The 26,957-nt window shown below is 40.7% G+C and overlaps 1 protein-coding gene, 1 non-coding gene and 1 pseudogene across 2 annotated transcripts in view; 2 read left to right on the top strand and 1 right to left on the bottom strand.

Moving 5' to 3' along the window:
• The window catches only part of GLDC (glycine decarboxylase), a 109,954-nt gene that overhangs the window by 57,403 nt on the left and 25,594 nt on the right, over positions 1 to 26,957 (bottom strand). Inside the window, exons 4-8 of the mRNA XM_049776121.1 lie at positions 17,883 to 18,047; positions 7,900 to 7,977; positions 6,166 to 6,313; positions 5,473 to 5,669; positions 3,008 to 3,104 (exon numbers count right to left, since the gene is read on the bottom strand). Coding sequence (XP_049632078.1) covers positions 3,008 to 3,104; positions 5,473 to 5,669; positions 6,166 to 6,313; positions 7,900 to 7,977; positions 17,883 to 18,047 — 685 coding nt within the window. The remainder of the gene's footprint in view (positions 1 to 3,007; positions 3,105 to 5,472; positions 5,670 to 6,165; positions 6,314 to 7,899; positions 7,978 to 17,882; positions 18,048 to 26,957) is intronic.
• Positions 17,381 to 17,493, top strand: LOC125994835 (uncharacterized; annotated as a pseudogene).
• LOC126026324 (U6 spliceosomal RNA) lies at positions 26,723 to 26,829 on the top strand. The gene has a single exon (XR_007501623.1). It is a non-coding gene; the product is annotated as a U6 spliceosomal RNA (small nuclear RNA).

The raw sequence follows: 26,957 nt of genomic DNA, 5'->3' as shown, positions 1-26,957 counted from the left end.
TGGTACCTTGAATGTATGGGGTCTTGGGTTTAATCCTTGATACTTTAAAAAAAAAAAAACAGGGGCTGAAGCAATAATACAGTTGGTAGGGAACTTGCCTTTCATGTGGCCAATCTGAGTTTGATCTACAAAGCATGCCAAAATTGATTTCTTTTTTTTTTTTTTTTTTTTTTTGGTTTTTGGGCCACACCCTGTGACGCTCAGGGGTTACTCCTGGCTATGAGCTCAGAAGTCGCTCCTGGCTTGGGGGACCATATGGGACGCCGGGGGATCGAACCGCGGTCCGTCCTAGGCTAGCACAGGTAAGGCAGGCACCTTACCTTTAGCGCCACCGCCCGGCCCCCAAAATTGATTTCTGAGAGAAGAGACAGGAGTAACCCCTGAGCAGCACTGGGTATGGCCCCAAAAAGTACTTTTCAGTTCTGGATGTGGTTCAGCAGTAAAATACTTGCTTTGCATGTGTGAGGCCCTGGTTTTGACCCCTGATACCACCTCCATACATACATACACACACTGATCTGCTACATCATCTCCCATATAAACAGACCCTGAGACCTAGGAAGGCACCATGTTTGAAAAGGCCCTAGCTACCTGAGGGAGGGTCTTTTCAAAGCTGTCTACTATTCCTATTCAGGAACTTTTCAAGCTGCCTGTACTCAAAGAGAAGATGTTTGAAAAGTAGCACAGGAAAGAAAGAACGCTTGAAGAGTAACTTGTACTCACAGGCATTAGGAACCTGAAAAACTTTGGTTGCCTGTCCATGAGGCATTCAGGAAAAGAGGGATGTAGCATAGAATATTTTTTTTTTTTTTTTTTTTTTGGTTTTTGGGCCACACCCGGTAACGCTCAGGGTTACTCCTGGCTATGCGCTCAGAAGTTGCTCCTGGCTTGGGGGACCATATGGGACACCGGGGGATCGAACCGCGGTCCGTCCAAGGCTACCGCAGGCAAGGCAGGCGCACCTTACCTTTAGCGCCACCGCCCGGCCCCCATAGAATATTATTTGAGACATAACTTACAGCTAACATTCTAAAGATTACTCAGATTTAACATTTGCATAAATTCAAGTATTCTTTATCTAGTCTTACAGAATAACTATTACTTATTTTTCTTAGAGCCTCTCTTAAAGATTACTCAGATTTATATAAACCTTATTAGGAACATTTGTGTAGATGCAAGTATTATTTATTTAGTTTTACAGAATAATTACTAATCTCAAATCTAGATAAGCTGTTAGCTTACGTGTAGTCAGATCAAGCGTTAACATTTAGGTCCTAGTTCAGAATGCATGAAATGGAATAAGGCCAAAATAGTAAATAATACCAGTCTCTGGGAACTGACCTTGGTAGTTAAAAACCTCAGATAGCAAAAGCAGCTCAAGAATGGGAAATTGCCGTACGTCAGAAAATGCCTCGAACAATTTGCCCCTGTAAATTTTGCTTAGTAAATTAGTTTTGTCTTAAAATATGTCTTGCCAAAAATATATATATGCCTTGCCAAGAAATTAAGTATAAGTATTTTTATACTTTGAATAAACAAAACAAAGCTTGAACCCAATCTCTGGCCTCTGTTTCCCTTCGCCAACTTTGTGCACTCACCTTTCCAAGGGACCCCAGAAGATTCCTTAGTGTCAGGACTTATCAGTTCGTGACACAGATCCTTAACACATTTACCATCAGCTATACACACACATACACACACACATCCTGAAAAAAAATTCTTCAGGGTAAAATAGGTATAATCAGCTTTTCCTTGGAAAAGAAAGTGTGCAGGCAGAGAATTCAACAAATAAAAAGTAAACTACTAAAGAAAAAGCATCTGTTAGAGAAAAATTTGCTACTGGACAGAGGAGAAACCTATGACAATTAAATCCTGTAACACTAGAAGAGCTCGTATCTGAAAAGCATCAGTTACCTTCTGCCAGCAAAAAAAATAATACAGAAAGCCGAGCTGCAGAAACTGCTCACAGGATAAACAATTATAGAACTCTAAGAAATCCAGTTCATGCACCCTCCCTGGCAGGCTTTCTAACCTCTGGTTGTGATTTGAGAGAAAGAGCATAGGCCTTCCTCTGAGGACAGAAAGAGCACTGAGACATCTGTTAGAGTTCCTTAGGCACTAGATGGGAAAGATGCACCTAGAAAAGTTTGAAAGGGCTTTGTGCTAACAACTGTTCCTCCATTTACCCCAGGTGGTGACGAGTTCTCATAAAATACTGTTCTCTCTAACAGCCCTTTGCCAGTATGTAGGTTGGTTATGAGTCCTTGAAACTCTGCATCTTTTCCCCCCATCTGATTCAAAGATATCGCTCATGAGCTCCTTGGTGGAGTGACCACCACCTCAGGTAGAGGGTGCAGTGTTAGAATGTTACATGTATGAAATCCTAATATTAACAATGTTATAAATCACAGTGTCCAAAATAAAGTTAAGAAAAAAATCTGGGGCTGGAGAAATAGTACTGTGGGCAGGGTATTTGCCTTGCATGTGGTCAACTCCAGTTCAACCCCTGGTATCCTATATGGGGCCCCTGGTCACTTCTGGTGACTTCTATTTGCAGAGCTCCAAAAGAAAATGATGGCAACAGACTCTTCCCAGGAGTAAATTTGGAATATTTCTGGATATAGCCCAAAAGCCAAAAATACAACACCAAAAAACCCCAACAGTTACCCAATCATCTCCAATATCCTTACTTAGTTTCTTCATCCTATGCTAGAGGTCTTTGATTACAGTTCACTGAGAGGGTGCTGTCAATTTCCACCCTTACAAAACTGTCCTATGTCCAGAAATGCTAGAGAAGCTAAAGTGTGAGGTATGTACATGTAAAGAAACATCAATAAAATGCATTGACTTTGGTCTAACAAGAATTTGAGGCTCTTCTTACTAATAAGATCTTGACATTTCTGATATGCACAATGTTCAGTGGGGAAAGAATGAATGAGTTCCTGAATGAAAAAATGCTCTCTGTGGGTTTAAGGTCATCTGTGGTACTGTCATAAGTATGGCCTACCTGAGCCGTACAGATGTTGCTAGTAGCCTTGTCTCTCCGGATATGCTGCTCCCTGGTTTGAAGAGCAAGACGATACACTTCTTTTCCAGTGGCATCTCTGGGGTCAAGAAGAAAATTGCAATTAGCCCAGATAAACACAACACCAAAAGTTACCATGATTGACCTGTTTCATTCCTGTCCAGCAAAGTGAAATGAATGAATTTACTTAGTTGTAAACAACTGCCAAATTTTCCTCTTCTAAATAAGAATTGCTAATTTTAGTTCACGCTTTACAATTTGGAAACAATAAGAGATATACTATATAAGGCTAAAAACCCAAAAAGAAAATTTTCAGGAATTAGCCCTACATCTGTATAACTGTGATTGAGAATTAATTTGTGTTTGTTTGTTTTGGGGCCATATATTCAGCAGTGCTCAGGACTCTCTCATGACTCTATGCTAAGGGTCTACTTCTAGTGGGGTCTGGAAACCTAATGGAGCTCTGGGGATTAGCCCAGCTATGCTTTGTTGCAAGACCATTCACTGTAATGTAGGTACTCAACATACAATACTAACACTCCAGTCCAAGAATTAATTCTTAGGACTTCACCCGCCCCCCAATTTTTGGGTCACACCAATTGTACTTGGGGGTTAACTCCTGGAGAGTGTTAAAGACCATGCAGTGCCAAGAGTCAAACCCAAAAATTTATATATGCGGGGCCGGAGAGATAGCACAGTGGTAGAGTGTTTGCCTTGCAAACAGCAGACCCAGGACCAATGATGGTTTGAATCCTGGCATCCTATATAGTCCCCCATGCCTGCCAGGAGCAATTTCTGAGCACAGAGCCAGGAGTAACCCCTGATCGCCACCGGGTGTGGCCCAAAAACAAACAAAAGCAAAAATTTATATACGCAAGACAAGCTCTTTACCACTGAGTCCATTGAGAATTACATTTTATTCAGAGAGCTTCCAGGCAGACACAGGAAAAGGAAATAGGTCAAAGGAAATATCTCCCACCCATTCTCCACAAAAAAAAAAAAAATTGTGTACTAAAAACCTAAAGCAAGGGGCCATAGTGACAGTACAAGAATAAGGTCGTGGGGCTAGAGAGATAGCACAGCAGTAGGGCAATCGCCTTGCAAGCAGCTGACCCAAGACAGATGGTGGTTTGATTCCCAACATCCCATTAGGTCCCCTGAGCCTGTCAGGGGCAATTTCTGAGCACAGAGCCAGGAGTAGCCCTGGAGCGCCAACGGGTGTAAGCCCAAAAATAAAAAAATAAAATAAGATAGCCTTATAGCCTCATAGCACAAAACAAACAAACAAAAAACCCCAAATAACAGGCCATCTTCCTGGCAGAAAACTGGCTTAATTCTATTAATAAGCTCCAAAAGAAAATGATGGTTACAGACTCTTTCCAGGTAGACTGATCTAGGCTGAAAATTCTGGGGTCTTCTTGGAATGGAGCAGGCAGTTTCCCTTTTCTGCTGGAAGGCACAACAGCCCATAGCCACATCCAATACCCTAGACAGAAACAGCCCAGTTCCACACTTAATTTTATCCAACTGCCAAACCACCAAATTTGTTCCAGACCTACAGGCCCTAGATCACAGGCTTGCATGCAGCCAAGACACAGCTCAAATTTTTATAGTAGCATCAGCCCACTGGGATCACAACAAATCTGAGTGGAAAGGTACATATAAAACTACCCACCTCAGTGAGCCTAAAGACAGTAACATAGAAGGCTCAATGAGGATAGACCTGGGTCATCAGAGTACAAGGCAAGTGCTTTACCTGCTGTACCATCTTGACCCCCTTTGATCTAATATTTGAATCAATGATAAGAATTCAAAGTAGATTTAGAAAGTCCTCACATATATATGGAGCAGGCCCTGAAAAACAATAAATATCATCTCTACTCAATATGTGCAGGGAATCTCTCAGAGTGCTTGTTTTCATAGAATCATTTGGCACAACAAATTGCTTTTGATAAAGAAACAGGTAATGGGGGCTGGAGAGAGAGCACAGCGGTAAGGCATTTGCCTTGCATGTGGAAGGTCGCTGGTTCGAATTCCAGCATCTCATATGGTCCCCTGAGCCTACCGGGGGCGATTTCTGAGTGTAGAGCCAGGAATAACCCCTGAACATTGCCGAGTGTGACCCAAAAACCAAAAACCAGAAACAGGTAATGTCAAATACACCAAAAAGATTTCAGTCTTTTAATCTTTCATGAGCCTAAATAAGTTCACTTACATGTCTTTAATGCAAACACATTGTTAGTTTATATACATTGATTTCCAAATACTCTGAATTTATGAGTTTTAAAAATTAGATCATATCCCAAGCAAATTATTTCTTCATATTCTATGTTGGACACTTCCTCTACTAATCTAACAAGGCTTAGTTAAATCCCAGGAGAAATCAATAAAGTCTGTATCAGAGAAGCAACTGGAAAAGCTACAACAACAAATATTAGCTATTTTACCTTGTCACTCCCACCATTCTTCCAGGCATCATCCTCACCAAGTTTTCTCTGACAGCAAAAAAGGCTGCATGTGGTCCTCCATAGCCCAGAGGCACCCCAAATCTCTGGGAGCTGCCCAGGGCAATGTCTACCCCAAATTCTCCTGGTGGTCTCAAGATACACAAAGCTAGCAGGTCAGTAGCGCAGCAGACCAGGCTCTAGAAAAGAAAGATGAGACAAAATGGGATTAAGTGGAGAAGAAAATTTTCTCTACTACAGAGGACTGGTAGTTTTGGATCATATCATAGTAACCTCACTTATGAATGAATGTGTCAACAAAAATATCTGGTGCCCAAAATGTAACAAGAACCAGTAAGCAAACCAAGCTCGAAGAGAAGATAGGAAGGAGACAGTTTTATTGCTCCAGTGGTAAAGGTATAGAAATTTAGGGGCCGGGAGGTTGGCGCTAGAGGTAAGGTGTCTGCCTTGCAAGCGCTAGCTAAGGAAAGATCACGACCGAGGTTCGATCCCCCGGTGTCCCATATGGACCCCCCAAGCCAGGGGCAATTTCTGAGCACTTAGTCAGGAGTAGCCCCTGAGTATCAAACGGGTGTGGCCCCCCAAAAAAAAGAAAAAGAAAAGAAATTTAAAAACTGATACATACACAAAATAAAAATTCAGTGTTGGGACAACCTTCAAGGACCCCCAGCCTACCCCAGTCTCATGGGCTCTCTCCACGAGATCCGTGAAGTCATCCACTTTCCCCTCAGTGTCTGGGTACTGAAAGAGCACACCACTGACATCTTTTCCACTGAAGTCCATTTCATGAGGGAACTTCAGATCAATGAGGACTCCAGTAAATCTGCAAAGAAAGAAGAGGAAAAACCACCAAAACTTTGGTTTTCAGGGAGCAGAAGAGATAGTACAGTAGGTAAGGCTATTGCCTTGCACAAGGCTGATCTGGGTTCAGTTCCTGACACTACATATGTCCCCCATGCAACACCAAGAGTGATCCCTAAGCACAGAACCAAGAGTAAATAAACCCTGAGCATCAATGGGTGTGGCCCAGAAAAATGAACAAAATTTAGTTTTCAGTGGAGAAACAGGGGCCAGAGCATAGCATAATGGTGGGATGTTTGCTTTGCATGTGGCTGACCTGGGTTTGATCCCTGGCATCCCATATGGTCTCCCAAGCCTACCAGGAATAATTTCTGAGCTAGTAGTAAATTTACCTAAGCATCTACAGGTGTGGCCCCAAAACAAAACAAACAAATAAAAATCAAAGGAAAATCAAATTATTTAGCTTCTTTGCATCTGTTGTTTTTCTTTGATGGTCCCTCCACTTGGGGCCATCTCAGACCTCTCACACCAGATCCCACAGATGGCACACTCAATCCCATAACTAGCTCTTTGGCAGAAACAGTTCCCACCCTCATTCAAGTATACTTAACAGCTCAGTTTTTGTTTTTCCTGCATCTGTACATCCCATCTTTCTCTTTCTATAATAATCTGTTCTAGGGAGAGGAATGGGAACATAATTTTCTAAGACTAAAGACACCCAAGACACTAAAGACACCAAGACTAAAGACACAAGAAAGACACCACCACTACTATCTCTGTGGACCAACTTCAGTGAATGGAAAGCCATGAGCAAAATAAGGTGGAAGACTGATTTTCCCTCATAACATAAAAACCATCTAATTACAGCTATGTGTCAGCAAACCCATTCTGTAGGAATGGTGACTGGAGAAACCAGATTTTACAAGGAGCAAAGGATAATAAACACAACACAAGTGGCAGTGGTACTGAGATTATGTTACTCTGATTAGCACAATCTGCTTTCCTCTGCAACAATGCCCAGAAATCACATAGATTCCCTAGAAACTGTGCAGAAAGACACAAAATCAAATCAATTGTATGGGTTTTATTTTTGTCTTTGCTTTTCAGATTTTTTAATGTCAAAATATTAAAAATATTATTTTTTATAAAAACATACAAAAACAAGGTAACTTATTCTAAAGCAAGAGTAGAAGATGTTTTTTATCATCTCTATTTTGCCATATTTCAAACTAACAACAAGAATTCAGAAATACTAGAAATGAATGTACAGTACAGGGCCTGATAAATATTATAGTGATTAAGAAATTCACCTTGCATAGAGTAGACTCTGGTTCAATTCCCAATATCCTATAAGGTACCCTGAGCACTGCCAGGAGTGTCCCCTGAGCAAAGAGCCAGGAATAAAACCTGAGCACTAGAGCCAGGTGTGATACCAAAACCAAAAAATAAAAGTAAAACTCCATAACCACAATTTAAACCAGGTTCATTTCCAATCAGTTTTTAAAGTAAAAGAGAGAGTAAAAATACAAACAAACAGAAAACAACAACAACAAAATCAACCAGATGAGAATGATATCTATTAACTCAAAATACAAAGAAATTAATTACTTGGCTCTAGTCTGGATGACAGCTATTGTCTGCGGATGACAACGAGGATCAACAAAGAATTTCCTTCTCTTGTTGTGTCTGTTGAAAAAAAAATATCATAAGCAAATGAACTGTAATGAAATCAGGGATTTTTTTAGATGTGACGCAAAGACAGTACTTACAGAAAGCCTGAGTATATTATAAAAAGTTCAGAGTCAGTTATGATAATAATGACATTTTCTCATTAGTAATCAGACTGATTTAATTCCCATCCTTATCTCATTTAGTAAAGTCGGTTGTAAAGGAGCTGAAATTTTTGTTTATTTTGTTTTGTTTTTGGACCACACACAGTGGTACTCAGGTGTTACTCTTAGCTACACCTAGAAATCACTTTTGGCAGGCATGGGGGACTATATGGGATGTTGGGGATCAAACTCAGGTCTGAACATCAAGCAAAACACTCCACCCACTATACTATCTCTCCATAGATTAAATATTTTTATGAAGGTGTTGACAAGACAGTACAGCAAGGAGTACATTTCTTACCTTGCATAGGAGCTAACCAGGATTTAATCCTGGCACTCCAGATGATCCCTGAGCCCCACCAGGAGCAATCTCTGAGCCATCCAGAAGTAATCCCTAGTACCTCTGGATATAGCCCAAAAATTAATTACTAATTAATAAAATGTTTAAAATGTTTAGCTCAGGGCCTGGAGAGATAGCACAGCGGCATTTGCCTTGCAAGCAGCCGATCCAGGACCAAAGGTGGTTGGTTCGAATCCCGGTGTCCCATATGGTCCCCTGTGCCTGCCAGGAGCTATTTCTGAGCAGACAACCAGGAGTTACCCCTGAGCATCGCCGGGCGTGGCCCAAAACAAAAACAAAAACAAAAAAAAACAAAAAAGAAATGTTTAGCTCAAAATCAGAAATATTACTTATAAAGGGTATGTGCACATCTGTGTTCACTATAGCACTAAATACACTAGCCACGATATATAGGAACAACCTGATTGTCCAACAATGGATGAATAGAGAAAAAAGTTGTCTTACATTTATATAATAGGCTAGTACTTGCCTCTAACAAAAGATGAAATCATACATTTTGCTGCAATGTAGATGGAACAGAGAATGATCATGTTAAGTACAATAAATTAGAGGAGAAAAAGACAAATGTTAGATTATTTAACTGCCCTATGGAGAAAAGCAAAAAGCCAAGAAATAGTACTGAAGAATGACGAACACTTTTCTTAGGAACACAACGCACATTACAAAATAGTACGGTGATAGACAGAAAGAAGTCCAGGCTAGGGTGATATAAGGACAGTAGTTAATTGTCATAGACATTTTTGTGGTGGCTGAGTAGAGTATTTTTGTATAATGATGTCATAAATGTTAATACTACATAAATACTTAAATTAAGGCTGTATATTTACTCTATTTTAATAAAATTATTTTATCATTGGCATAAATTTTTGAAGTAATTAAAGTTTCACAAAAACAAATAAATAAATAAAATGTTTAATGAAGCCAAAGAAAGTATAGGAATTAATGTAACCAGTTTTGATCCCTGGTGCCAAATATGTTTCCCCAAGCACCGCCGGGGACACTTCAGAGCACACAACGCAAAGGATAGTAATTAGGTACAAGGAAAATGAAAAATTAACCGGGAGGAGAAAGAGGTCAGATGATGGGTGGACTGCATGCCTTTTCGGCTGTCAATGACAAGAAGTAGAGCCTAGACTCCCCTGAAGTCATCTCAGGGAACAGAAAGACTTTATGCTTCTGGACCTTTGAGGTCTATAAATTTGCCCATTGAATTTGCACCTAACCATCCCAAAGTCAGCAGAAGTCAAGAGAGGCTTTCCCTAACAATCTGGACCAAAGGTATAAAAATCTCAAATAAATACAGCATTGGTAGATTTCCCAATCAGATGACTATTTACATGTGAATTCTACCAGGAAATAACCTCACAGGCAAAGAAAGAAGGACAATCAGGTCCAGAGAACTGGAGAGCAAGCTGGGGTCTCAAACTCAATTTATCTGGGGGCCGCAGGAGGCAAAGTTGGGGTGATCCTTGAGTGCAAAGTCAGTAGTAAGCCTTGAACATTGAGGGTTTGACCCAAACAACTAAAACAAAACAAAACAAAAAGATTTCTCTAGGGCAGGGCCACAAAATGTTGTAGTACGCGCAAAATGTTGTACGGAGAGCCGCAAATGGCCCACGGGCTGCAAGTTTGAGACCCCTGCGTGTATACCATGGCCCAGCAATTCTACTTTTTTTTTGTCATTGTGTGTGTGTGTGTGTGTGTGTGTGTGTTTATGGGCCACACCCAGCGATGCTGAAGGATTACACATGATTCTGTACTCAGAAATTATTCCTGGTGGGTGGTGTGGACTCAGGGGAACCATATAGGATACCTGATATTAAACCCAGGATGGCAGCATGTAAGATAAAAACTCTACCTGCTGTACTATTCCTCTTACCCCAGCATTTTGCTTCTGGAAATGCATGCTCAGGTAATAGAACTTTGGGCAAAAATTTAACAAAAACCACTCAAAATTACTGTGAACAGAGGAAGCAAAGGAGGAAGGGAGTGAAAAAGGAAAGAAAAGGAATATGGTTTTAAATATTGCTATGTCACTAACTTGTAACAATAGAGGTGCAGTCAAATAATCTGTAACCAAAAAAAATGTGCAGTTAAATTATGGTACCTCCTCTCCCTGTGTGTGACACCAGGCGGGGAAAATCCGTGAAAGTACACCGGCCCAGTGGGGCTCAGCTGTGAAAGACTGTGAGTGTGACCTGTCTATGTCTGTCTACTGTCCTCTTGCGTGAAACTCTTGCGAGTGGGGCAAAAAGAGCCTCCAGAAACCTCGCTCGCCCAGACGCCATTTTCAGGGAGGGACTTCAGAGCATAAAAACCGGCTAACCTTTGCAAAAGCTGGCTCCCTGTGTGTGACACCAGGCGGGGAAAATCCGTGAAAGTACACCGGCCCAGTGGGGCTCAGCTGTGAAAGACTGTGAGTGTGACCTGTCTATGTCTGTCTACTGTCCTCTTGCGTGAAACTCTTGCGAGTGGGGCAAAAAGAGGCTCAGAGTGCACGGCCGCGTAGCGAAGCGGAGCGGCCGTGCACTCTTTCTAAGGAAAGAACTCCATTGCAACAAGAAGGAAAAATCACACTAAGAACGGCGCTATATCACAGAAGCAAACATTTCTCTCTGGACTGTCTTCTCTGTTGCATGCTCGGGCCTAAGATTTGACCCAGTGTGAGGCTTCATCCACAGAGGACTCCCCTCCCTTAGAGGCAAGTCAGCCCATCCAGAAAGGGAGGAGCCAGAGGAGTGTGCTGCCTACATCATATAGACAATGAATACCACCACAACACGTAGAAAAACCCACAATACAAGTGTGACAATGGGGAAACAACGCAGGCCAGCATCAGACATAGAGAATGAAGATGACAATTCTGAGGACCAGATAATGACTGAACAACTAATCAACCTCTCAGATAAGGACTTTAGACTAGCAATATGGAAGGTGCTCAACAGACTCCAAGAAACCATGGATCGAGTTGAACAGAACACTAATAAGAACCAAGAAAATATGAAGGCAGAAATGACAAAACTCCAAACTGAAATAACATGTCAACTAACAGGACTGAAAAAGTCAGTAAACGAAGTGAATGACAAAATGGATAAGCTCTGGGACAGGGTATCAGAAGCTGAGAATAGACTTGGTGCTGTGGAAGATGAGATACATAACAATTCCATACAGCAGGAGAGATTGGACAAAAAACTTAAAGCAAATGAGCAGACAATGGAAAAATTAGTCAAAGAATGGGAACAGACGAAAATAGAAGTCTATGATAAGATCAACAGAAACAACTTAAGAATCATTGGAGTCCCAGAGACCCAGGAAGAAAATTTCCAGGAAGAATCAATGGTCAAGAACATCATTAAAGAGAAACTTCCAGAGCTAAAGAATATATGTGATCAAATCCTGCATGCCCGAAGAGTACCAACCAAAAGAGACCCCAGAAAAACCACCCCAAGACACATCCTAGTCACAATGACAAATCCCACAGATAGAGACAGAATTCTGAAAACAGCAAGATCAAAAGGGGAAATCATGTTCAAGCAAGCTTCCCTGAGATTTACAGCAGACCTGTCACCAGAAACGCTCAATGCCAGAAAGCAGTGGTGGGATATTGTGACAAGACTGAATGAAATGAATGCTTCACCCAGAATACTATACCCAGCAAAACTCACTTTCCGGTTTGATGGAAGAATACATGGTTTCACAGACAAAAAACAGCTCAGAAACTTCACAGACACAAAACCAGTCTTAAGAGAAAAACTGAAAGACCTAATCTAAGACAAGACTACCCAAAAGACACACCAAATTTTGAAATAAAGATGGCGTTAAATCCCACGACAATTCTTTCTCTCAACGTCAATGGACTAAATGCACCAGTTAAGAGACACAGAGTGGCTAAATGGATCAAAAAACTCAATCCAACCTTCTGCTGCCTACAAGAAACGCACCTGAATAGTCAGAACAAACATAGACTCAAAATAAAAGGCTGGAGAAAAGTTATCCAAGCAAACAACACCCATAAAAAAGCTGGAGTGGCCATACTAATATCAGATAATGCAAACTTAATATACTCAGGAAGGTTGTAAGGGACAAAGACGGACATTTTATATTAATCAAGGGGTACGTAGAGCAGGAAGAATTCACTCTCCTAAACATATATGCACCGAATGAGGGGCCAGCAAAATATTTAATACAACTGTTGACAAATCTGAAAAATAATATCAACAACAACACAATAATTGTGGGGGACCTTAACACGGCTTTGTCAACACTGGACAGGTCAACCAGACTGAAACCCAACAAGAATATACTAGACCTGAGGAGAGAAATGGAAGAAAGAGGCCTAGTGGATATATATAGGACACTCCATCCCCAGAAACCTGGATACACATTCTTCTCCAATGTACATGGGACATTCTCCAGGATAGACTACATGCTGGCACATAAAACATACCTCCATAAGATCAAGAGGATAGAAATTTTGCAGACTACCTTCGCTGACCACAAGGCTCTGAAATTATTTGTGAACTCCAAAGGGACTCAGAAGAAACACTTTAACACCTGGAAGTTAAACAGCCTCATGCTCAATAACCAGTGGGTCCGAGATGAAATCAAGGAGGAAATCAAAAGGTTCCTGGAAACAAATGACAATAAAGACACAAACTCTCAGAACTTATGGGACACAGCAAAAGCAGTACTGAGAGGAAAATTTATAGCTTTGCAAGCACACATCAGGAAGGAAGAAGGAGCTTACCTGAGTAGCTTAATGACACAGCTAATAGAACTAGAAAATGCTCAACAAAAGGACCCAAGAATAGGAAGACAGAAGGAAATAACAAAGCTGAGAGCAGAAATCAACGAAGTGGAAACTCAAAAAACAATCCGAAAGATCAACGAAAGCAGAAGTTGGTTCTTTGAAAAAATAAACAAGATTGATAGACCACTGGCAAACCTAACAAAGAAAGAGAGAGAGAGAAACTTGATAACTCGTATCAGGAATGAAAAAGGAGAGATCACTACTGATATGACAGAGATTCAAAGGGTAATCAGAAACTACTTTGAAAAACTCTACGCCACTAAAAATGAGAACCTGGAAGAAATGGATAAATTCTTGGACTCTTATAATCTTCCACGGTTGAAGGAAGAGGATGTAGCATATCTAAACACCCCCATCACCATTGATGAAATTAAAACAGTAATCAAATGTCTGCCGAAAAACAAAAGCCCAGGTCCAGATGGATTCACTAATGAATTCTATCAAACTTTCCAAGAGGAACTACTGCCAATCTTGGCAAGACTCTTTCATGAAATTGAACAAACAGAAACACTTCCAAATAGCTTTTATGAAGCCAACATCACCTTGATACCTAAACCAGACAGAGACGCTACCAAAAAAGAAAATTACAGACCAATATCACTGATGAATGCAGATGCAAAGATCCTCAACAAAATCCTGGCAAATAGGATTCAATGCCTCGTTAAGAAGATCATCCACTACGATCAAGTAGGTTTCATCCCAGGAATGCAAGGCTGGTTTAACATCCGTAAATCTATCAACATAATACACAACATCAATAACAAGAAAAATAAAAACCACATGATCATATCAATAGATGCAGAGAAAGCATTTGATAAGGTCCAACACCCATTCTTGATCAAAACTCTCAGCAAGATGGGAATGGAGGGAACCTTTCTCAATATAGTGAAGGCCATCTACCACAAGCCAGTGGCAAATATTATCCTCAATGGAGAAAAACTGAAAGCCTTCCCTCTAAATTCTGGCACAAGACAAGGCTGTCCTCTCTCACCACTCCTATTCAACATAGCACTGGAAGTACTTGCTATAGCGATTAGGCAAGAAAAGTATATCAAGGAAATCCAGATAGGAAAGGAAGAAGTCAAGCTCTCACTGTTTGCAGATGACATGATACTCTACTTAGAAAACCCTAAAGACTCTATCAAAAAGCTTCTAGAAACAATAGACTCATATAGCAAGGTGGCAGGCTACAAAATTAACACACAAAAATCAATGGCCTTTCTATATACCAATAGTAATAAGGATGAAATGGACATTAAGAAAACAACCCCATTCACAATAGTACCACACAAACTCAAATATCTTGGAATCAACTTGACTAAATATGTGAAGGACCTATACAAAGAAAACTATAAAACTCTGCTCCAAGAAATAAGAGAGGACACACGGAAATGGAAACACATACCCTGCTCATGGATTGGCAGGATTAACATCATCAAAATGGCAATACTCCCCAAGGCATTATACAGATTTAATGCCATCCCTCTAAAGATACCCATGACATTCTTCAAAGAAGTGGATCAGACACTTTTGAAATTCATTTGGAACAATAAACACCCTCGAATAGCTAAAGCAATCATTGGGAAAAAGAATATGGGAGGAATTACTTTTCCCAACTTTAAACTGTACTACAAAGCAACAGTTATCAAAACAGCATGGTATTGGAATAAGGATAGGTCCTCAGATCAGTGGAATAGGCTTGAATACTCAGAAAATGTTCCCCAGAGATACAACCATCTAATTTTTGATAAAGGAGCAGGAAATCCTAAATGGAGCAGGGAAAGCCTCTTCAACAAGTGGTGTTGGCACAATTGGATAGCCACTTGCAAAAAATTAAACTTAGACCCCCAGCTAACATCATGTACAAAGGTAAAATCCAAATGGATTAAAGACCTCGATATCAGCCCCAAAACCATAAGATATATAGAACAGCACATAGGCAAAACACTACAGGACATTACAGGCATCTTCAAGGAGGAAACTGCACTCTCCAAGCAAGTGAAAGCAGAGATTAACAGATGGGAATATATTAAGCTGAGAAGCTTCTGCACCTCAAAGGAAATAGTGCCCAGGATACAAGAGCCACCCACTGAGTGGGAGAAACTATTCACCCAATACCCATCAGATAAGGGGCTAATCTCCAAAATATACAAGGCACTGACAGAACTTTACAAGAAAAAAACATCTAACCCCATCAAAAAATGGGGAGAAGAAATGAACAGACACTTTGACAAAGAAGAAATACGCATGGCCAAAACACATGAAAAAATGTTCCACATCACTAATCATCAGGGAGATGCAAATCAAAACAACGATGAGATACCACCTCACACCCCAGAGAATGGCACACATCACAAAGAATGAGAATAAACAGTGTTGGCGGGGATGTGGAGAGAAAGGAACTCTTATCCACTGCTGGTGGGAATGCTGTCTAGTTCAACCTTTATGGAAAGCGATATGGAGATTCCTCCAAAAACTGGAAATCGAGCTCCCATACGATCCAGCTATACCACTCCTAGGAATATACCCTAGGAACACAAAAATACAATACAAAAACCCCTTCCTTACACCTATATTCATTGCAGCTCTATTTACCATAGCAAGACTCTGGAAACAACCAAGATGCCCTTCAACAGACGAATGGCTAAAGAAACTGTGGTACATATACACAATGGAATATTATGCAGCTGTCAGGAGAGATGAAGTCATGAAATTTTCCTATACATGGATGTACATGGAATCTATTATGCTGAGTGAAATAAGTCAGAGAGAGAGAGAAAAACGCAGAATGGTCTCACTCATCTATGGGTTTTAAGAAAAATGAAAGACACCCTTGTAATAATAATTTTCAGACACAAAAGAGAAAAGAGCTGGAAGTTCCAGCTCACCTCAGGAAGCTCACCACAAAGAGTGATGAGTTTAGTTAGAGAAATAACTACATTTTGAACTGTCCTAATATTGAGAATGTATGAGGGAAATGTAGAGCCTGTTTAGGGTACAGGCGGGGGTTGGGTGGGGAGGAGGGAGATTTGGGACTTGGGTGATGGGAATGTTGCACTGGTGATGGGTGGTGTTCCTTTTATGACTGAAACCCAAACACAATCATGTATGTAATCAAGGTGTTTAAATAAAGAAAAAAAGCTCAATGAGAAAAAAAAAAAAAATTATGGTACCTCCATACAAATAAGTATTACAAATATCCAATAAAAGTCATAATCCAGGGGCCGGAGAGGTAGCACAGCAGCGTTTGCCTTGCAAGCAGACGATCCAGGACCTAAGGTGGTTGATTCAAATACCTGTGTCCCGTATGGTTCCCCGTGCCTGCCAGGAGCTATTTCTTAGCAGATAGCCAGGAGTTACCCCCTGAGCGCCACTAAGTGTGGCCCAAAATAAAAATAAAAAAAAAAGTCATAATTTATAGAAAGCTGACCCGAAAATGAAAAAAATGTTTATGATATATTAAGAAATAGAAAAATAGAGGTCAGAGTCATAGTACAGAAGCCTACTAGGGCATTTGCCTTGCATTTTTACCTAGATTCAATCCCCAGAATCCAATATGGTTCTCCAAGCACTGCCAGGAGTAATTCCTGAGTACAAAGTCAGGTGTAACCTGGAGCATCACCAGGTGTAATCCAAACTAGTAACAACAAAAGGAAAAAAACAAAACGTGGCCAGAAGTTAAGGTACTTGCTTTTCATGAAGTCAACTATGATGTAAATCCCCAGAACCACATCTGGTTTGGTAGTGTATGACTTTTTACACTCTTAATTTTGGAGCCACAGAAACAGTTCAAAGAGATGGAGCATATGCTTTGCTTTAGGAGGTTGGTTCTGAGCCCCAGAAGCACCAGGAATGGCTGTGATCATTACCAGGCTCACAAAACCAAACAGAACAAAATGAAACCTGTATTACTTCGCAATGACATGGATATAATGGTCCAACTCCTATGAAAAACAGTATAGAGGGTTCTCAGTAAACTCAAAAATATAGGGAGAAGAAGGAAAGAAATTAAGTGAACAAATATAAAAGGATGGGGGCAGTGGTCAACTGGTCTCAGTTTCATTGATAGTATTAAAAAAAAAGACGATTGCTTCTCTGCCTTTTGGCTAAGATCAACTGTAGTATCTGTTCTCATCAGTTTAATATCTGATACGTCCTCTTTTCGAGGACAAAAAAAAGAATAAAAAAAAAAAAAAAATAAATAAAAAAAAAAAAAAAAAAATAACTAAATACCCAAGCCAATCGCAACAAAATGGAATAGAGAGACCCAAACTTTAACAATCTAAACTTAAAATGGGCCTGTTATACTGGTACGCTGGGGATGGTAGTGGTGGTCTGGGATACACTATGGGAACATGGTAGAGCGAGATTAACACTGGTGGTGGGATTAGCCCTGAGTTATTGTATAAATGAAACAAACTATGAAGAACTTTGTAAATCACAAGGTTTCAATAAGATAAAATTAATAAAGAATAAAGACAATGAGTTTCAAAATGTAAAAATAATGGGGGGCGGGGGAATGCTGCTCTCTGCATAGCAGGAAAGCACTTTTCTTGTGCCTGAGGGAGTCCTGGGCAAAGCCACTCACCTGTGACACAACTGCATGGCCTCTGCAGCTGCTGTGGCTTCATCCAGAAGAGAAGCATTGGCCATGTCCATACTGGTGATGTCGCACACCATGGTCTGGTAGTTGAGTAAACTCTCCAGCCGGCCCTGAGACACCTCTGGCTGGTATGGAGTATACTGTGTGATCCTGCAGGGAGCAAAAGACCATGTCTATATTATGATTCCAGAATTCACTCAAGAAATATCTTCATTTTAGAATTTGGTACTTTGTTTGAGAATTACATAATATAGCATAAGCTTCCCTTTTGTTCTTGCAAGAAAATTCAAAATCAAATTGTTTTGTTTTGTTTTGTTTTGAGTTTTTGGATCACTCCTGGCTCTGCACTCAGAAATCACTCCTGACAGGCTCAGGGGACCATATGGGATGCTGAGATACGAACCATCATCCTTCTGCACGAAAGGCAAATGCCCTACCTCCATGCTATCTCTCTGGTTCCATCAAATCATTTTTTTCTCTTTTCTCCCCTCAGAATTAAATCTTAACAACATCCTTTGTTTAGGGAGGATTACTTACTTTAGCCTTTTATTTTTGCTGTGAAGGTTGTTTAGGACCACACCCAGTGATGCTCAGGAGTTATACCTGGTTTTGCACTCAACTATCGAAACTCAAAGACACAAAGCAAGAGCAATAGTACAGTGGGTAGGGTAGAGCACTTACCTTGTACATAGCCAACCTGGGTTCAAGCCCTGACACCCCATATGGTCCTCTGGGGCACTGCCAAGAATGACCCCTGAGCTTCACTTTGCCAAAAAAAAAAAAAAAGGAAAAAGAAAACCTCAAGGTCACAAGTGATTAAAAGACAGCATAAACAAGAATGCTAAACTTGGGGCCGGAGAGATAGCATGAAGGTAAGGCGTTTGCCTTTCATGCAGAAGGTCATCGGTTCAAATCCCGGCGTCCCATATGGTCCCCCGTGCCCAACTGTTCAGGAGCAATTTCTGAGCATGAAGCCAGGAGTAACCCCTGAGCACTGCTGGGTGTGACCCAAAAACCAAAAAAAAAAAAAAAGAAAAGAATGCTAAACTTAGACCCCTAATTAGCCCAATTGTTTTCTTTATTAGTGTCTGCATTCCTTTACTCACTCATCCTACAAATATTCTGAGTGCACCTTTCTAAAGCTTAATAGGATTGAGGGGTTCTGGTAACAGAAGCAGATAGGAGATGGAGAGATAAGAGAGTGGGTAAGGCACTTGCCTTGCATGCAGTAGACCCAGGTTCAATCCCCAGCACACTATATGGCCTCTCAAGCACCACCAGGAGTGATTCCTATGTGCAGAGAGCCAGGAATGACCTCTGAGTATTTGCTGGGTATGACCAACCACTGCCAAAAATAATAAAAAGCAAAATAGATCACAATCCCTTATTCAAAGAATGATTCAGATTAAAGCAGAAAAAAGGCAAGAGGCCCTAAAGATAGTGCAATGAATAAGGCTCTTATCTTGCATGTGGCCACCCTGGGTTTCGATCCCCAGCATCCCAAATAGTCCCCTGACAACCACTAGAAGCAATTCCTGAGTGCAGAGTCAGAAGTAACCCTGGAGCACCTTCAGGTGTGGCTAATAATAATAATCAATAAACTTATTAAGGAGAAATGTGTTTAAAAAAAAAGATAGGACAAAAAAAGCTAGAACAGAGTGGGTAACTGAGTACTGAGCTCAGTTGTACCAACCTTTTTTGGGTTTTTTGTTTGTTTGTTTTGTTTTGTTTTTGGGTCACACCCGGTGGTGCTCAGGGGTTACTCCTGGCTGTCTGCTCAGAAATAGCTCCTGGCAGGCACGGGAGACCATCTGGGACACCGGCATTCGAACCAACCACCTTTGGTCCTGGATTGGCTGCTTGCAAGGCAAAAGCCACTGTGCTATCTCTCCAGGCCCACCTTTTTTATTTTTATCTACTCACTCTGACACCACGTGGGTCACATTTCCTGTGTGATTGATAGTGTTTTGTATCTCTGTTCATCTGTTGATTTTTACATCTAAGAATCTCAGGAACAAGTGTTAAGGGTTTGTATCTTGGTATATATTCTTAAGCCTTTTATTTCTCTCTTATTTTGGTAATATTTTCAGAATATTTCATTCCATATCCCCACCCCAACGCTCTTTGGTCAGAGGACCATATGGGGTGTCAGGGCTTGAACCAAGGCTTTGAAATAAATTTGCTCTTATCTTTTGAGGCCAAAGTATGGAGCTTGTCTTACCTTGCTGTGGAAAGGCTTTGAAATAAAATTCCTGAAACTTGTACTGGCTTAGTAAAATGTGTATGTGTACATCTGTACAAAGTGAATTTTTACTTGAATAGCCTGACATAGAAACTGTACATCAACCTGCCAAATTCCAAATGGGAGGTGGGCTGGAATGAATAAATGAATGAACACAATACATAATGTAGACAAAGCCAAAGGGAATTTGAGCAAAAATGGAGTCAGACAAAAGACATAGGACAAGGGGTAATTGTGATTGCAGATCTATTTTCTTCACATAGAGCAATGTCTTCCACCATGAAGACACATGCTTAGAATTGCCTAATATAACACTACTCATAATCATTTTTACTTATAGATACATACAAAAATACAAATATATGGCAGCTAGCTCATCTAATAAGTGGGAAAGATTTAGTTATCTATAAGTATAGATATAGATACTACACAATAGAAAGAGAGCAATACTATAGCATTCATCAGAACACTGATATATCAGATAATAAAAATTAGCTATAAATTAAGTGTCCACTAAAAGCGGTAGTAAAATTAAATGCCCTAACCACTGTACAATCGCTGTTCCTAAAGTAAATTTTTATATTCCTCTTTAATCCCCTTTGAGAGTTTTGAAATAAATTCCCTCATATCTTTGAGGGAATTTATTGAAAATGATGTATAAGGGGGGTGGGGAGGAGGGAGATCTGGGAAATTGGTGGTGGGAATGTTGCACTGGTGAAGGGGGGTGTTCTTTACATGACTGTAATCATACAACTATAATCATGTTTGTAATCACGGTGTTTAAAAAAAGATAAAAAAAAAAAGAACAAAAAAGAAAATGATGTATAAAGTTCTATTTTCCAAAATGAGGGGGCCAGAGCAGTGGCACAAACCATAGGGTATTTGCCTTGCATGTGCTAACCTAGGACAAACAGCAATTCAATCCCCCGGCAACCCATATGGTCTCACAAGCCAGGAGCAATTTCTGAGCATCACCGGGTGTACCCCCCCAAAAAAATAATATTGGAGATGGAGCGATAGCAGAGCTATTAGGGTGTTTGCCTTGCATGCAGCCAACCCTGGACTGACCCAGGTTTGATCCCCAGCATCCCATATGGTCCATCAAGCCTGCCAGGAGCAATTTCTGAGCACAGAGTCAGGAATAACCCATGAATAATGCCGGATGTGGCCCCAAACCCCAAAATAGTAATATGCCTTGATTCCATTTTTCCAATTAAAAAAATCTCTTAGTAAACTGCAATATAAATTGTATTTTTAAGGATAATGAAGTTAATAATTTCTTTTACTTTTCTTAGCTGTATGTTATATGATATTGATTACCAGTCACTACATATTAACCATCTATGTGTTTGAAACCCTTACAATATATTTTTGCTTGTATTATGCAAGATTATTGTACAAAGTTTAAAAACTCCGATAACTCTTGGAAAATAGAATTGTCTGTAATAGTAAAACTCCAAAATAACAACTTGGTTTTATTTTTGGTTTTGTTTTGTTTTATTTTGGTTTGGGGGCCACATTCAGCAGTGCTCAGGGCTTTCACCTAACTCTGAGCTCAAGAAATACTTCTGGGGCCCGGAGAGATAGCACAGCGGCGTTTGCCTTGCAAGCAGCCGATCCAGGACCAAAGGTGGTTGGTTCGAATCCCGGTGTCCCATATGGTCCCCCGTGCCTGCCAGGAGCTATTTCTGAGCAGACAACCAGGAGTAACCCCTGGGCACCGCTGGGTGTGGCCCAAAAACCAAAAAGAAAAAAGAAAAAAAAATACTTCCGGCTTTAACTCCTTGGGGGACCAGATGGGATGCCAGGATGTGGGTATCCCCTCCCCCAACTTCTTATTTAACCCACCTGACTGATCAGAACTGCCCACACCTGGAATGGGCAGGTAGAAAAGGCTTACTGGGGGGGAGAGAGGAGATAAGAAGAGTTAGAGTCAGCAAAGGATTCAACATCAGCAATTGACCTGCAAAGAAGCAGCAACCGTAGCATCACCAAGATATGAAGCTCACCACAGAGTGGTGAGTGCAGTTAGAGAAATAACTACTCTGAGAACTATCATAACAATGTCAGTGAGTGAGGGATGTAGAAAGCCTGTCTCAAAGACAGGCAGGGGGCGGAGGGGTGAGGGGGAGGGAAGAGATGGGGGCATTGGTGATGGGAATCTACCCACAGTGAAGGGAGGTGTTCTTGTTATGATTGAAACCTAACTACAATTATGCATGTAATCACAGTGTTTAAATAAATTATTTAATAAAAAAATACAAAAGGGGGGGTTAGTCAGCAAGGAAGCCTAGAGAAGCAGCTGAAAGAAAGGCAGAGGCAGAGAGAGCCAGAGAAGGCTAGCAAAGAAGCCTGTGAGGAAATGTACATGGCGATTAGGATAGGATCTTGAAATAAGGCTGGGGGATTCCTGGAACTTTATCTGACTACTTTGTGAATTTCTCTGCCATCACCCTGCAAATCTTCAGACCCGTCAGGCTGTAGGGGCTACGGGAGCCAGGCTGAACCAAGAAAGGCCTCACCATCCCCCACCAACACTAGGACTCATTAATTTATATTAAAACAACACCAGGGATCAAGCCAAGGTAGGCTATGTGCAGGGCAAGGGTTCTACCTATTCTACTCTATCGCTCTGCCCCTAAAACAGAATATTTAAGTGAATTTCTTTCCAAAAAGTACTTTCATCTTTTTATCTTGTGTGATAAACAAGCTTAAATGTGCTCACCCATTTTTCTGTTGTGTGCTCTGCTCATTGTATATTAACCCTATCATTTTAATATACTTTTTCCCCAGCTTTTTTTTTTAATTTTGGCTGTGTCTTCATTTTGGAATTGGGAGACGAAGGTAGTGGACCACACATTCATGAGATTCACTTATTTTAACCCTGCTGCCAAAGTTAAACAAACAGAAAGAACTTCAAAGAAAATGGAATCTTTCTTTTTTCAATACTAGTCACTGATGTTAGCAGTTGCAACAGTGGACCCCATAAAATAAATTTTCATCTGGATTTAAGTCTTCCTCTTGAGTCTAAATGTTTGTATTCTTTCGAGGTTATGTAGCTCATTTGTTTGCAGCTCACATCACCGGAACTTGTTGGTTCCCTCTCTATGGCAACCATTCAGAAGAGCGATAATAGAGTGCAGAGCCCTCCCTATCGGTGCAGGGAGGTGCAGTGCCACCTTCTGCTCCAGAGCAGCTTTCGGAGAACGAAAAGAAGCAATATTTTAAATGCTCTTAAAAACCATGACTGAAAAGCAAAGAACACTTTCCTTCAAAATGAAAGAAAATGCATGCAACACAGCCAGGAAGGAATATGATAATAATCTGTGAGGCCACCAAGGAATGTGTATACTTGTGAGGCTTATTTTCTAAGGGGAACATGAAACAGGAGATTTGCTTTACCAGTGAAATTTTAGCAATAAAATCATACCAGGCAAGAAGTCCTCAGCAATGTAAATAAATTCTTTTTCTCTCTCCTCTCTCTCTTTCTCTCCCTCCCTCCCTCCCTCCCTCCCTCTTTTCTCTTTGCTCCCTTCCTTTCTCTCTCATACACACACACACACAAGCAGAATAAATGAGTTCATTCATAGGAACATGTAAGTTCCTCTTTTATTTGTTTTTGTTTGTTTGTTTTTTGTTTTGGGTCACACCCAACAGCTCTCAGGGGTTACTCCTGGCTCTATGCTCAAAAATCACCCACAGCAGGCTCGGGGAACCATATGGGATGCTGGAATTTGAACCACCGTCCTTCTGCATGCAAGGCAAACACCTTACTGCTGTGCTATCTCTACAGCTCTTTTTCGTTTTTTTTTTTGTTTTGTTTTGTTTTTGTAGTTTGTTTGTTTTCCCTCTTTTATTTACAAAGAAAGGAAGGGTGGGAGGGTTGAATGATAGCACAGTGGTAGGGCATTTGCCTTGCATGCTGCTGACCCAGGTTAGATTCCTGGCATCCCATATAGTTTCCTGAGCTCTCCAGGAATTATTTCTAAACTCAGAGCCATAAATAACCCCTGAGCACTGCAGGGTGTGGTCCAAAAATCTAAAAAAAAGGGAAAAAAGGAAGGGTGAAAACTTGTCTTTTAGCAGTGATCAGAAAGTGACACACACACACACACACACACACACACACACACACACACACACACATATATATATGCATTGTTGTTGAAGTATAACATTTGCATACTTGAAAATCATAGTTTTATATACCAATATTTCTTTTTTTTTTTTATTTAAACACCTTGATTACATACATGATTGTGTTTGGGTTTCAGTCATGTAAAGAACGCCACCCATCACTAGTGCAACATTCCCACCACCAAATACCAATATTTCTTAAATGATTTTCTTTTGGTGCCAGGAGTCAAACCAAGGCCTCACACATGCAAAGGCAAGAGTTCTACCACTGAGCAAAATCTCTGGTCCAACAAAACTTTTGAATAAAGTTTAAAAAACCATTATTAAATAACATGGTTCAAATTTCCATTGAAAAAAGAAATGTATTAGAATATACTGTAGCTAAAAGCTCTGGAGTAAAATGATTATGAAAACAGATGTGCTCTCTAATGATGAGCCATGAATCACTACCTCAGGTCAATGCATTCTCAATCAGAATCCTATTTACACTTAGGGAAACAGCAGACAAAATGCAAAGGTGCAGGACAAGAGCAATAGCACAGCAGGTAGGGCATTTGCCTTGTATGTAGCCAACACACACACACACACACACACACACACACACACACACACACACGGTGCAGTTCTTTCCCTGATCTAATCTGTGTCATAAACTAAACCGAATATATTGGTTCTCAAAACTACAGGTCTGAGGCTGGCGAGGTGGCACTAGAGGTAAGGTGTCTGCCTTGCAAGCGCTAGCCAAGGAAGACTGCAGTTCAATCCCCCGGCATCCCATATGGTCCCCCAAGCCAGGGGCAATTTCTGAGCGCTTAGCCAGGAGTAACCCCTGAGCATCAAACGGTGTGGCCCGAAAAATCAAAAAAAAAAAAAAAAAAAAAAGCTTTAAGGAAAATGAAAGACATTTTTAACAGTATCTCAGAGACAAGAGAGATGAGGGCTGGTAGGTGCAGCTCATGACATGAAGCTCATCACACAGAGTGATGAGTGCAGTTGGAGAGATGACTACACTGAAAACTATCATAACAATGTGAATGAATGAGGGAAGTAGAAAGCCTGTCTTGAGTACAGGTGGGGGGGAGTCCGGGAAATTGGTGGTGGGAATGTTGCACGGTGAAGGGGGGTTGTTTTTTTTTTTTTTTTTTTTTTGTGGTTTTTTTTTGGGTCACACCCGGCAGTGCTCAGGGGTTTTTCCTGGCTCCGTGCTCAGAAACCGCTCCTGGCAGGCACGGGGGACCACATGGGATGCCGGGATTCGAACCAATGACCTCCTGCATGAAAGGTAAACGCCTTACCTCCTTATCTCTCCTCCAGCCCCAAAGGGGGGGTGTTCTTACATGACTGTAATCATACAACTATAATCATGTTTGTAATCACGGTGTTTAAATAAAGATAATTATTAAAAAAAAAAAAAAAAACTACAGGTCTGAGGCAGCAGATGGTGGCTGTGCAGATGGCCAAACTCACATTCTCTCACACACAGAGAAACAATTACACTTGTGGGTGGTGTGTAGGTCTGTTCACATAAATAGGCAACATAGTATAAGAGCTCCTAAAAATAACGAGATTGTGTTCTTTGCAGAGTTTCTAAACTTTGCAAATTTTATGTATTCTTTTTTCCCCTACTTCTGATTCTTGAGCCACATTAAATCATGTTCAGGAATTACTCTTAGCTCTGTGCTCCAAAATCACTCCTGATGATATAGTACAAGAGATAGAACTGATGTCAAATGAGTGCAAGTCAAGCACTTTATTCATTGCACTGTATCTATGATTCCTAATTTTATTTTATTTTGTTTTTTGGGGGAGTGTTTGGACCATACCCAGAAGTGTTCAGGGGTTACTCTTGGCTCTGAGCACAAGAAGCACTCCTGGTGGGGTACAGGGCTCTATCGGGGATGCCAGGGATTGAACCTAGGTTGGCTGCATGCAAAGTAAGTGCCCTGCTTGCTATATTATTGCTCCTGATCCCTAAATTTTAAGATTTATTTCTGTGGAGCATGAACTAGGTGTTCCAAAAGCTCATATGAAAGCAATATTGTATTTCCCATGTTAAAATCCACCCTCCCTTTTCTAGCATGGATTTGTTTCCTCAAGGCTAACTTAAAAGACAATCTTTGCATGTAACTATAATTACCCCTGAAATTAAAACGTCATTTACTCTATTTCTGCATAATAATGGTCTATTTGAATTTTTTTTTTTTTTTGGTTTTTGGTTACACCCGGTAACGCTCAGGGGTTACTGCTGGCTATGTGCTCAGAAGTTGCTCCTGGCTTGGGGGACCATATGGGACAGCGGGGGATCAAACCTCATCCGTCCAAGGCTAGCGCAGGCAAGGCAGGCACTTTACCTTAGCGCCACTGCCCGGCCCCGGTTCTATTTGAAATTAAAATGACCACTATACCAACAACTAAAAGAAAAAAATACCTAGAAATTATCACTGCTGTGCTCGCTTCGGCAGCACATATACTAAAATTGGAACGATACAGAGAAGATTAGCATGGCCCCTGTGCAAGGATGACACACAAATTCGTGAAGCAAAATTATCACTGCCTTCATTTGTATGTCTTTGCTAGAAATGATAAGTGCATACAGTTCTCTGAGACTAAGGCTTCAGTTGAGATGTTTTATTCAAACTAGCTGGTATGTGACATGAGTGACATTGATCCAAAAAACAAGA

This window comes from Suncus etruscus, chromosome 1 (genome assembly GCF_024139225.1).
Source record: "Suncus etruscus isolate mSunEtr1 chromosome 1, mSunEtr1.pri.cur, whole genome shotgun sequence".
Classification (NCBI taxonomy): domain Eukaryota; kingdom Metazoa; phylum Chordata; class Mammalia; order Eulipotyphla; family Soricidae; genus Suncus; species Suncus etruscus.
This window is presented reverse-complemented; position numbering and strand designations above follow the sequence as displayed.